Source organism: Kwoniella europaea, chromosome 1 (assembly GCF_036810445.1).
Source record: "Kwoniella europaea PYCC6329 chromosome 1, complete sequence".
Classification (NCBI taxonomy): Eukaryota; Fungi; Basidiomycota; class Tremellomycetes; order Tremellales; family Cryptococcaceae; genus Kwoniella; species Kwoniella europaea.
The window spans coordinates 13,556,751-13,569,387 of record NC_089487.1 but is presented as its reverse complement, the minus strand read 5'-3'; the positions used below and the strand labels follow the sequence as shown (position 1 = coordinate 13,569,387).

General features: G+C 45.0%; 6 protein-coding genes across 6 annotated transcripts; 4 read left to right on the top strand and 2 right to left on the bottom strand.

Annotated features, from left to right (window-relative positions):
* Positions 1 to 33: 33 nt before the first annotated feature.
* On the bottom strand, positions 34 to 2,039 carry V865_005174 (uncharacterized protein; the record flags this gene model as incomplete). Its single annotated transcript, XM_066228947.1, has 7 exons — positions 34 to 424; positions 526 to 749; positions 820 to 985; positions 1,047 to 1,307; positions 1,370 to 1,453; positions 1,517 to 1,722; positions 1,791 to 2,039. 7 exons carry the CDS (start codon positions 2,037 to 2,039, stop codon positions 34 to 36), a joined length of 1,581 nt encoding a protein of 526 aa, XP_066085044.1.
* An 863-nt stretch (positions 2,040 to 2,902) lies between these two features.
* V865_005173 (uncharacterized protein) lies at positions 2,903 to 4,923 on the top strand (the record flags this gene model as incomplete). Its single annotated transcript, XM_066228946.1, has 3 exons — positions 2,903 to 3,752; positions 3,833 to 4,712; positions 4,794 to 4,923. The coding sequence occupies 3 exons, from the start codon at positions 2,903 to 2,905 to the stop codon at positions 4,921 to 4,923; spliced, it is 1,860 nt and encodes a 619-aa protein (XP_066085043.1).
* Positions 4,924 to 5,275: 352 nt separating this feature from the next.
* On the top strand, positions 5,276 to 5,719 carry V865_005172 (uncharacterized protein; the record flags this gene model as incomplete). The annotated part of the gene is made up of 1 exon (XM_066228945.1): positions 5,276 to 5,719. One exon carries the CDS (start codon positions 5,276 to 5,278, stop codon positions 5,717 to 5,719), a length of 444 nt encoding a protein of 147 aa, XP_066085042.1.
* Positions 5,720 to 6,001: 282 nt separating this feature from the next.
* V865_005171 (uncharacterized protein) lies at positions 6,002 to 7,203 on the top strand (the record flags this gene model as incomplete). Its single annotated transcript, XM_066228944.1, has 3 exons — positions 6,002 to 6,566; positions 6,730 to 6,954; positions 7,031 to 7,203. The coding sequence occupies 3 exons, from the start codon at positions 6,002 to 6,004 to the stop codon at positions 7,201 to 7,203; spliced, it is 963 nt and encodes a 320-aa protein (XP_066085041.1).
* A 463-nt stretch (positions 7,204 to 7,666) lies between these two features.
* V865_005170 (uncharacterized protein) lies at positions 7,667 to 9,991 on the bottom strand (the record flags this gene model as incomplete). Its single annotated transcript, XM_066228943.1, has 4 exons — positions 7,667 to 8,244; positions 8,296 to 8,518; positions 8,572 to 9,753; positions 9,881 to 9,991. 4 exons carry the CDS (start codon positions 9,989 to 9,991, stop codon positions 7,667 to 7,669), a joined length of 2,094 nt encoding a protein of 697 aa, XP_066085040.1.
* A 655-nt stretch (positions 9,992 to 10,646) lies between these two features.
* V865_005169 (uncharacterized protein) lies at positions 10,647 to 11,983 on the top strand (the record flags this gene model as incomplete). The annotated part of the gene is made up of 7 exons (XM_066228942.1): positions 10,647 to 10,694; positions 10,758 to 10,788; positions 10,865 to 11,050; positions 11,135 to 11,368; positions 11,468 to 11,496; positions 11,565 to 11,579; positions 11,645 to 11,983. 7 exons carry the CDS (start codon positions 10,647 to 10,649, stop codon positions 11,981 to 11,983), a joined length of 882 nt encoding a protein of 293 aa, XP_066085039.1.
* Positions 11,984 to 12,637: the final 654 nt, after the last annotated feature.

Genomic DNA, 12,637 nt, shown 5'->3' with positions numbered 1-12,637 from the left:
TATATATACGATATGAGATAACTTTCTACATATCTAATAAACATATTCGAAATGAGGGTTCTCCTTATCCGTCAAATCTGCAAAAGCAGTTTGGTTCAAATCCCTTTCTCCCGCCTCTCCGGTTCCTTCAGCGGAGGCACGTTCAAGAGCCAACTTCTTCTTTCTGTTCTCATACATGAATGCGAATCTGAAAGCGAAGAACAACAGGAATTCCAAAATGTTGCAAACTAGGATAGCCCCAATTCCAAGAGAGTATTTGGGTGCTTGTTCAGATTTGAAGAAGAATGGACCGACAATGTTACCCACACAGGCTCCGAACCAGATCATAGCTGATACGAGCATTTTCTTGGATTGTCCTCCTGTGTTGGAGGTGATGAGTGATAGGGAAAGGACAAATGAACATTGGTATGAACCGGTTAGATAGCTGAGATAGAGAACGGCAATTAGCAAGATTGATATGGCACAACATACGATAAATGTCAACCGTTGAGATATGGTGTATGTAAAGGACTTGGATAGACTCACAAGCAGATTAATCTACCAACATAAGCATCTTTAGGAGCAAGTAAGAAACCCAAAGCACCCGAGATGGTAGGTAACATGAACAATGCACAGACGAGTGTACGACTGTTCTTAGGTAGACGATCATTAATTAATGCACCTGCACCGATCCAAATGACGACAAAGACACCCTGGGGGATACCGAGTAAAGCGGTATGAAGAGTATCGAAACCTAGACCTTGAATAACCTGACATACCACAAATGAGAAGATCAGCTTGGTCTTAGATACTGATGATCAGCTAGATCATTTCACTCACCAGAGTAGAGAAATTACTGATACCTCCATTTGGGATATTACCGATAAAACCAAGGAAGCAGAACATGTAAGTCTTATAATCTGTAAATGCTTCTCGGACTTGACTCCATTTGATCTTTCGGTTTTCGATACCGGTTTGGTTCTTTCTCATTCTAGCGATCATAAGTCTGAAAGCACAAGATTATCAGCAAGAGATAAACATTAAGGAAGTGGTGGGTACACACTTACAATTTCTCTTCGTGGGAGAATCCCCTGAAAGTAGCTGGAGAATTGGGAAGGTAAATTAACAAGCAGATTGCCCAAGCTGAACAGGCCGCTCCGACAATGAGGAATTCGTATCTCCAAGATGCAAGTGCGCCCTTGATGTTTCCGATACCGTATCCTATCAATCCACCGCCGGCTACACCAATCCCGTTAAACGCGTACCAACATGAGATTCTTGACGGTTGTTCAGCTCGAGTGTAGTACATTGATGTGATCAACATGAAGCTATGATGTCAAAGAGCCTGATGAGTATAGGTCTTAGTTGACTGAAAGGTATGACAACTCACGCCGGATCCGCAATGGCTTCAGCAGCACCTGAGATAACTCTCAACGCAGCGATGGCGGCAAAATTCTTGGACGCAGCTTGAGCCCTATTCATAATGACAAGAATAAGCACTATATCGAGAGATACATGAGGAACAAGGAGCACTTACATCAGGAAAACACCCCAGAAGAAAATATTGGCTCCCAGGTAATAAGCAGGAGGTGATCTCTGCATGATCAAGTTAGATGGGATGGCCCAAGCTAACCAACCGAAATAGAAAATCGAAGATAACCAAGAATAATCTTGTTTACCCAAGTGAAGGTCAGTCTTGATACCGAATATCGCAGCGTATGACAAAGTCGTTTTGTCAACATACTACCAATGATTACAAAGTAAGCGATCATATATGGTATAGCGTAGTGTATGTGTGTAGATGTACTTACGTAGAAGAAATAACAGATACCCAATAAAGGGATGATCCTTCTATCGAGCTTTCTTTTCAATCTCTTTTCGTCATCTGGGTTGATATGTGAATCATCAGGATATCTCTGTATAGCTTCATGATAGATATCCGCATGTTGAGATGGAAGTTTGATACCGGGTTTGAGGGGTTCTTCAATGGCTCCTGCTTCTTCAAGTTGGATGGTCTCGCCTTTCTCGAGTTCTTGCTTATATCGATCGTTGTTGCTCATCTTGCGCAGTCTATCAATAAACTGATGGATGACCGTTGAAACACGAGTGCAAAAAAGGTCAGGAAGCGACAACGATCCAGCGTATATATATCTTGAAAAAGTTGCTACTGCTACTGTTTCTTTCGCATGTCCATGAGAAATCTCAATCCGTCTCGCCGCGGCCCGTAAACGAGAATTACATATTATTAAATAACCATCCTGAAAGTCTTGGAATCCCCTCCCCTCCCACACATGCTCATGAGGGGCATGTGGGAGATGAGAGCTACCCTGTTCCTCCTCTCCTTTCTTATTTGGGGCACATAACCCCCCGATGTGATGGATTAAACTTAAGCTAAGCTAAATGAGGTATGATGCAAAAGATCAGATCGGACCGGTTCGTCCAAGATTCGGTTCAATGCGGTTATTCCTGGTTACTGCATAAGATTGCCGAGATCCAAAATCCGAAATCCGATGTCCGAAATCCAGGAGGTGAAAAGTCTACATCCCGACGGCAACGTGGACACAGATGAGGAGACTCTCGTTCTTCTGCATAAAGACAATGGCGATTGATTAATAGACAGTCTTAAAGAGATTGTGCTACTCTGACTCATATCGCCATTGACATATACCTTTATAAGAAGGAGTGGGTATCAGGGTGGTCCTTTGAGATGAGGATGAGGATCCAAACAAACAATCTGACCCACACTGACCACTGACTCACTGGCCGCTTTCGTTGAATGAGATTCTACTAACCCTCACGTCCTCTCATCAAACCAAGCAACGAAAATAAACAATCCAAGCAGGTGAATTCTGAGGATGAAGATTATCATTGTTGACATTGAGAACCTTTCGCATAGTATACAGATCATCTTTTCATATTCAAAATGACATATAGAGACAGTTTCATATCCACTACCAGCTCGGATACCTACCCCTCCACCATGTCCAACTTATCTCACTCCGCATTAGGTCTCACCGACTCCCCTTTACGTCCTCGACTTCGCTCCACCCTCGCCACTTCCACCCCAGCGTCTTCTGTCCCTGGTACACCCGTACGAACCAAACCATCCCAGCAACAACTCCGTCAAGCTCCTTCAAGGAATTCGCTGCATCAGGAAGCTACGACGAACGCAGCCAGGCGAGTCGTTCAGCAACAGTCTACAGAGGGTTTGCGCACCATCGCGCCCAGATCATCTCAAACGAATCTGATCAACGGTAACGGTTCTCCACCTATTTCAAGACCTACTTCGAGAAATGGGACAGCTACAGCTACAAGTCAAGGTATACCATCGAGACCAGCTACTACACCAGTAAAGACGACTTCTTTCCCCCAAGCAACAAATCTCACTCCACTTGAATCTACCACCCAGATCGCTCCGCCAATCCAACCTCAAAGAGCTCAAACTACTCAACTTCAAAATGCAACTCAATTGTCTCGGTCAGCTCAGCGACCAGCTGTTCAAAGAAAAGCTGTACCACCTTCTCCAGCTCACACGGAAACTACCCTTGCTGAAGAATGGGAAGCAGAGTTGATCAAAGATACACGTCAACTCAATGTCCGACCTCGACCTGCCCCTACACCTGCACCCTTACGACAAGCTCCGACAGCCAAAGAGCGAGAGGAACAGAGGTTGAAGGATATGGAATGGGAGAGATCAGGAATGTGGGATACCACTAGAGATCCAGCTAGAGAAGCTGAAGATAGAGTTAGAAGAGATCTGGGAAGGGATATAGGTGAGTTCCTCCCAATTCAGTTTGTCCCTTCATTGTCTTGTACATAGTACAAAGCTGATATTTATGTGTTATGGTGCCAGCATATCCTCCGACTACACCTCGAGTCCCTGTGCGAGCTGCTCCATCAGGAGTTACATCCGTTCATATCGGTATCAGACCTAGACTTCATCCCACCAGAGCCTCCGAATCGATGACTCGCAATCAACCTGATTTTTCAATCCCCTTACCTCTCTTCTCCCCTTCTTCGGCATCAACGGACCTTCAAGATAATGCGGCTAGGCCAACTCATAATCCCAAGTATGATTCTGCATTAGCTGAAAAGGCAAGAAAGGAATATGAAGATTGGAAAGCGCGAAAAGCAGAGAGGGAAGGTGATGTAGGGGATGATGGAGATGCACATGGAACGAGAGATTGGGTACCTAAGAGTAGAGAAGTGGCTAGACCCGGAAATGTGGAAGGTATCGCTCATTCCGACGTTTATGAAGATACACACCACAGGATGAGTGCTCAGGATCAGATGGTTTTGCATCAGCAAATGCAAGCGATGCAACAACAGGCTATGCAAATGCAAATGCCGAAGGTGAAGACTACTGCCCAAGATAGGAAAGTACCATCACAAGAAACGCCCAAAACAACATCGAAGGTTCAATCTCAACCTACAATTCAAAATCAAGCTCAGGATCAAAACCAAAATCAACCTCAGAAGCAGGATGCAACCCAGCTTGTGAGTGATGCCGATGTTGGTAACGAACAAGATCAAAAACAGGCTCAGCAGAGTTGGGGATATCCATACCCCTATGGAATGGGCTACGATCCGATGGGGATGGGTCAAATGCAAGGTATGGAAGGATATTATCCTGAACAAGGTTATTGGGATCCGTCTTACTGGTGGGGTATGGGAGGTATGATGGGTGATCCTCATCAACTAGGTATCGCTCAAAGCCAAGGCGAAAGTAACGAGTAGGTATTCATTTCATAACCCTCACACGCAAGAAATCACCTAGCTGATATACACATCTCCACTTTGAATCTCATGAATAGTGGCAAGAAAGTCCAATTTGTCGAACCGAGCATCACTGTAGGATCCAACTCTTCACAAGAGGGTTCGACTTCATCCGCTCAAGCTGCGTCGACGCCCATCACACCTGAAGATCCGTATGGGGAAATGTAAGTTCAACTTTCAACTTTGCACTTATCCAATCCTTTGAGGTCCTTTGTCATCCCTTTTTGAACTATGTCAATTCTCTCCTTTGTGTGAAGGATATCCTTTCATTCGTTCTCTGATACCCCTTTGATCTTTTAAGCTATTCCGATTTGGATCAGCCTTCACAAACCCCTCAAAGGGATAAGGAGGTTGAAAAATTTTCAATGTATAATCAGAATGAAAATCATTGATATACCTTAGATATCAATGGGATAAATTTGTCGATCATCCCCTTTTTCCACTTCCTTGATCACAACTTTTTCATAACCCGTGATTCTTTTCAACCGGTCTCTTTTACCCATTTTCCTTTATAACCAAGATGTTCGGAACCACCCCACCACTCCATCCCTCTGCTTTACAAGCTATCTCTGGAAATCAATACGGTATGGCGTACGAGCAACCTATGCCTCAAGCTCAAAGTTCACCTTATGGTGGTGTAGGTTTTGGTCTGGGTGGTGGAGGTAGTGGGGGAATGATGATTCCTGGTTCGGGTGGTGGTCAGGCCTTCCCTTCAATGCGTAGTATGGGGATGAATATGAATATGGGTGGGATGGGAGGTATGGGTGGGATGAACGGTATGGGTGGAATGGGTATGAGTGGCATGAGTGGCATGGGAATGGGGATGGGTGGAATGACTGGCTTCCCTTCTAATGGGTTGGTCTTTCTGCTTTTTAACCTTCGATCCTCGGTTTTCTTCTTTATTTCATCCTTCTTTTGGCGAGATGTTATACGACGAGTCAGGACTACAGACCATAACTTATAGTACAGTACAGTACTCTACCTACGGTCCGGTCCAGGTTCCGCCCGTGGGGCAACCGTATTCCGTTTCATCCTTTCCTTTTGAATTCATGACTCATGATCATTATCTCTTCCATCTCATAAAGGAGTGATCTAATATACTGTACTCGTATAATCCTACTATCTTATATCATTTTGCCTTCAGATTCGCCCCCAACCAGATCCAAAGAGACCTCATATTCAGCCTCGTATTTCTCATTTTAAACGTTCAGAGCTGACTGTGTTTTTTCTACCTAATTCGCAATTCATGTCATCTATATTCCCTCAACGACCTACCACTCACTATCGACGTATTTCATCTACTGAAAACGCCAACGCCAATCGCAACGGTAACGGTAACGGTAACGGTAACGGGAAAACATCTTCTCCTACCCGACAATCTCGTCAATCCAATTCGAAATCGCCACTTTCCCCTCTACGATCTCAATCTCATACGCATGGCTATCATCATGCTCCATCCATCACATCTCATTCACCTAAACACCATTCACTCCCGCCTTTACGCCCCTCTACCACACCTTTACCCTTGTCCTCACCTCTGACTCGACCTCCCATAACCCCACGCGCCAACAGCATGATGTACAATAACCCTTACCAATGGGGTGGCCAATCGGCAAATGGAATGATGCCAGGTGGTTATAATCCATATATGATGCCTGGTTCAGCGATGAATGGTTCGAATCCAAGTAATGCTGGTGGTGGAGGTGCCATGTCAGCTCAGAGCGGTATGACCGATGGAGGTATGAGGCCATTCGATTCATCCAAGATGAAACAGGGTCGGATGGGCCATTATGGATACCTTGAAGGTCGAGGTGAGTCTTTCCCTGCCCACCAAGCGGTCTTCCAAACGAGATCCTCGGAAGACCGAGATCTTTCCTGTTCGCTTCTCTCGGTTGGCCGTGCTCCTCCTTTGTCCTTTGTTATATCGATATATTAGGTCGAACTGGTGGCTGATAATCAACCCGATTCTTGTAGAACTGGCAGGACCACCCGTCGGTTTCTTACCTGCTGGAGTCCAACCTGAACAATATCATTCCCCAGCACCTTCTGGTCACGGTCAGATCTCCCCCTCAAATCGAGCAGCAAGTACAGCCGGTCAATCGTACTACACCGCACCTGCACCTTCGCAAGGTGGATCAGTAAATGGTTCAATGGCTTGGGGCGATATGGGTAATACACCCAGAGCGAGATATGATGGTTGTGAGTTTTGACTGGACTTTTTCTGTACTGTATTTCTTATGATGCTGATCTCGTGTATGTGGTATTTGGTTATTAGCCTCATCAGCCGCTGGATACGTCCAAGCTGACTTGGATACTCCCTACCCCCGTACTTCGGGTGGAGGAGCTTCGTCGGCTTTCACAAGGTACGGTCCGGATGGATCGGTCGTTAATGGTATAGACGGTAGGATGGGTATTAACCATAGGAGATTGAGAGAGGGTAGGGTTTAAGTGCGATTTCGGTTCTACGACTTGCTCTACAATGCTTTGGATTCTTGTGTCTGGCTTGCTTTTGAGTAAGGTATAGGTGGAAGTGTATTTGCACATACAGTATTCGGTTTTTCCATTATTTCCATCGTACCGACATGTCGTCGTTTCGTCGGTCGTTCAATTGGTGAATTTATCAATGTCAAGTAGTTAGGACAGGGTAGGATGTTCTGTAAATTTAGTATTTAGCAGTATCAATTCGGCAATGATATCAGTACAGTACAAGATTCTTATTCATCCCAGATCGGGTTTCCTTTTGTGATGATATCCATTGTATATGCATGAATGTTTACATAGTATCTCCCATTATCTGCGATTTATGAGTGTAACTTGATTTGACTGGATGGGTTGGGTCATTTATTCAGATTGTTCATTATGAATTTCGTAAAATATCGTTATTGTGATTTGATTCATCGTTATTGAATTTTCACTTCCTAGGACTTGGTGTCCATGTCATTCGCTTCTCGGCTTTCCCACCCCACCCTGATCTACTTTCCATTACTGCCCCTCGATTCCTCCCGCCCGTCGACATGCCAATTCCACCGTGAGTGGTCATAGGACTTCGTCCAACACTTCGTTCCAGCAATTTCCTAGCTGCAGGAGTCAAGCTTTCCGCCTGTCTTCTCGGTGTAGCTGAAGAAGGAGGTAACATCTTTCCAGGTGTCCGTTCACCTCTGACTGATCGTTGAGTTTTATCTGCCGCTGCGCGTAGAGTGGATGATAGTGATCCACGCTGATGGTGAGGTGTGAACGACTTGGCTCGTTCGGATATTGATCTACTAGCTTTATCGGCCAATTTCCTACCTATCTCATCCCTTCTTTTCGTTTCTGGCAATTTGAATGATCGAGTCGATTCTAATGGATCGTCCGTCCCGTCCAAAGCTCTGGGAGTGGAAAGTAGGGTACCCCACGTCAATAGCGAGGGTAAGTCTTGAGGTGATGGAGAAGGGTCATTGGGTAATAAGGGATAATTGTTGATGATTGGCATTGAAGGTTCTCGATGATCTACACGACAAGTCAGGACATTTTGCTGAACGATGTGGGAGGTGTACTTACAAGGAGTGCCTTTTACAGCTGCATCGACCCAACTTCTAGCGGGACTACTTCCTCTCCTACTACTACCTTCTCCTCGACTTGGTCGGACTTCCTCTTCGTCCGGTAATCGGGTATTTGCGTGAGTGATTGTAGGTGGATTAGCAATTGGTTGAGTATTCGTAGGTCGAGGTTTGGGATATGGATCAGAGTTGGAATCGGCAGGAAACATGAGATTATTACGAGTCTAATAGCAGATGTTAGTAGCTGAGCTAAGAGTCAGAAGCAACTTCAGCTCACCTTGTATCCCCATTGATCCGCACCACTACCTGCCAAGGAGATACTATTATTCTCCTCGCCCATCACGGCACTTTCGATCCTGATCCTCAATGATTTCTCCTCATCACCTCTGCCTCTACCTTCACTACCTCCTGATGCACCTTCACGATGGGGTACGATCTGTCCATCTTCCGTCGAGATGAGTGCTGTACCAGGCAAGCCAGCGTCGGCCAAAGCTTGCGTGAGAGGATGTTTGGGTGGGAGAGGAATTTCAGCTAATTTGGACTGAGGCGCAGTAGTCGTATCGCCGGTTTTGACTAGTGCCGAAGAAATTGATCCAGACGCATGAGGTATCAATGCTCCATTTTCTACTTCTGCAACTGTATCTTCGTCATCTGGGTTGGTTGAAGACAATTGGTCTTTTGTCCCTTCGATGAGTTTGATGTCTTTCCAAGCTTCCCCTTCATTCCTGTCTCTTCCACCTTCCGCCAATCCACCTATCAACCTTGTTCCTTCACCGTTCACTCTCCAATTCCCACTCGTAGCAGCATCCAAGATCATCTTCCTTTTTTCCTCACCTTCCAACCTTCGTTGATTCGCTTTCTTCTCAGCATCCCAAGCCCATCCCCATCTTTCTTCCCTCCTCCTCTTGTTCTCTTCATTTACAATCTGAACGAACGAAGCGTTATCTTCCGAAGTGTAATTACGTTGGAAAGCATCTAACGAGAGATCATCTCTGATCATCTTCTGTCTGGGTCTCTTGAACGGTCGACTCGATAGACCAGCCTCGCTATCGGTAGGACGAAAACCTGATCCATCCAATTCATCATAATCTTCATATTTCCTTCTTGAGCTCTCATCACCCATGGGTGTTTCCCATCCTCTCGCTCCGACTGGTGTCCTATTCGGTCTAGCTCTACTTCCAGGTAATGAGATGTAGGGTGTACCAGCCATTGCAAATTCGGTCCTCCTCACTCGCTCAGCATCAATATCATCCAAACTCCTCCTTCCTCCCACAGGCGTAGACCTGCCATTATCCTTCTCCTGCGCTAGATATGCCAGTTTGCGTATCGATGCCGATAAGAGTTCGGGATCATTTTCGGTCAACGCAGTGAGGTAATCGTTCGTTGCGTGTAGATGGGGTAGGTTTGGGAAGAAATCTCGAGTGATGATATGTGATAATGCATCGGTATATGTATCTTCCTATAAAGAACATAAGTCAGTATGGAGTATGAATGCTGAGCTTCTGATAAGGCGATAAGAGATAGACTATGATTGTATCAAGCCTTATCTCTTTGATAAAGGAGGGAGAAAGAGAGCAACAACTTACGTCAAGAACGTGCTGCTGGTAGAGTGACTTCTGACCTGTTTTGGGTCCCGAGATAAGCTTGGGTGTAGGACCGGGTCGGGGGATTAGGGCATTACTTGATTCTCCCGACATGTTCGTGTAGTGTGATACAAGATAAGGTAGGTATGAAGAGAAAGAGAGTACTCGATTGGTTTTGACGATCATTTGTAGAGGGAACTGAATGATGGATGGATGGATTCGAGCAAGTTGGGTGGCAACATCCATAAATGGGTGAAGCATATAAGCTGAGTGCCCACCTGCAGATACAGTCTTATCTTCAGTGGTGGTTTGTCACACGAGCACACACATCTAGATTTGGTTGCATACAAGCTCTCGATGCCCGCTGTATACGGACGGATATTCATGACTATCGGTGATCTGGACCATGTAGCTGGACTCACGAGTGATCCAATAATCAACTGGATATATAACAGCCAATAAAGGCAGATGCCAGACGGATCAGCATCAAATTGAGATCAAATACACTCTCGGCTGAGTCCGATGATGGTGATGGTGACACTCAATTAAGATGGGATGCTGATCACTTGTTTTTCGTATCTCCTGACAAATCATATATTTAGTGATTTTCGACTCGATATTTGCTTATCTCCGTGACCTGTATCTACCCTGTGTATACACTCTCGTCGACTCCAGTTTCTTGTTGCTGTGAACAACGTTTCTGGTTGTGCCATACTTGCATTCTCCCCTTGTTCATCGCTATCAGTAGAATTTCTTAATCTCGAGTAAAATGACAAAGAGGACGATTAGAGTGGCCTTGTTGATCAATGATACTCCCGTGAGCTCATTGATAACCTGTCACGAGACAAAAAAAATAGCTGACATACAGTGTCATAAATAGGTGCCAGCTGTGATAGAAGAAGATGGAACATGTAAGTGTGATATCTTATCTGAGATACAGACTCTGACCGGTATCTTCGTATTGACTTCTCATGTAATGCACTATAGATTACGATATATACAAACGATGGCTCTTACAGTCATTATCTACATATCCCGATACTGCCATAGCGAAAAATACAGAATTGATAATTGATGGATATGACGTGGTGGATAAAAGAGAATATCCACCTGAAGATAGGTTGTTGGCGAATTCGAAAGACGGTTATGACGCTATCATGTTGACTGGATCAAGTGCGTTATGAGATCAGTTTTCACAACACACAATATATCTGTACGAGGAAACCAATTCAGTATATGCTGATGCATGTGTTTCAGAACATACCGCCCACGACTCGTCCAATCCTTTCATCCCACCTTTAATCTCCTTCATTCGACGTCTCACTTCATCTCCAGAATACAGTCATCTGAAATTCATTGGGATCTGTTTTGGACACCAGATCTTGTCTCTAGCGTTGGGTGGGGAATGTGCTAGTGGACAGAATGGGTGGGAGATAGGTGTATATGGATGTAGATTGACGGAGGAAGGGAAGAAGTGGTGGACTTGGCATGGTGATGAGGACCAGAAGAAAGTGAACAGTGGTTGTGGACACGAGAAAGAAGGGAAGAGGGTGATTGGTGTTATCGAGAATGGAAATGGACATGTGAGAGTGGATGGTCAAGGTGGTGACGATAAAGTGGTAAGTGTATGTCTCCTCATAGAACTGAAACAGGAAAGCTAATTGGTACATCTGAATTGTGCTGTTAGTATCTGGAACAAATGGTAAGTCATCATCGAATAAATGAATCCATCAAGCGTACTGATAGTTATACATTATACCCATACAGCACCGAGACCACGTTCCCTTTGTTCCACCATCATGTCACCTTCTTCTCTCCACGCCTCAATACCCTGTCCACTCTTTCGTCCGCTATCACCCCCTTTCCTCACCTTCCAATCCCATCGCTCAGATACTGACCGTTCAAGGTCATCCGGAATTCACACCTTCCATCGTATCTCATATTATAGATGCTAGAAGCTCCACCGGAGTGTTCAGCCCAGAAGTCACGAAGGAAGCGAGGAGAAGAGCTGGTGGGAAAGGTACGGGTGGTGAAGGGTTTGGTAGGATTGGCTGGAGTGTTTGGAGAGTGTTGTTGCAGAACGTACCAGTACCAGTTCAAGGATAGTATGAGAATGGACATTTAGGTTACTTGCATTCTAGATATTGACGATTTGTATGTACCTTGGTGTTATACCAGTAGTCGCGAGTATGAATCTATTGAAGATCGTGATCATGATCATGATCATGATGATTATACGAGTATGCATTCTCACTACCCCTTGATCGTCACTGGGAGTATCCTCTGCCCATGCACCCTTTTTACCTTGATTATCGGGGCTTCATATCACCCTGAGCCAGTCTTTTGTGAGGTGTATGGTGCGCCACATACATAACATACACAATATAGCCACATGACGAATCATACTGGGTGGTGGTTCGGTCCATCTCCGATACTCGAGCAAAGCCAAAGCTGCGTCTTAGCGTTCAATCAATTCGACGTGTTGTTGCTTGTCACGATCATACATAACTACACCATAGACTATCACTTGACCTCAATCCGTCAAGTATCACTAGTTCTGCCTGCGGACGGACGGATAATCAACAGTACCGGTCTATTGATGTACTGCCTGCGTGACCGGTGGATCACAAGATTGGTTAATTAGATAGATCAACAGGATAAAGGAAAGTCCTTTGTTTGGTTTAGGATTTGGTACGGTTCAAGGGATATTTGGATCATCCCGTGTTCATCATATCATACATATCACACAAAATCGCAGAC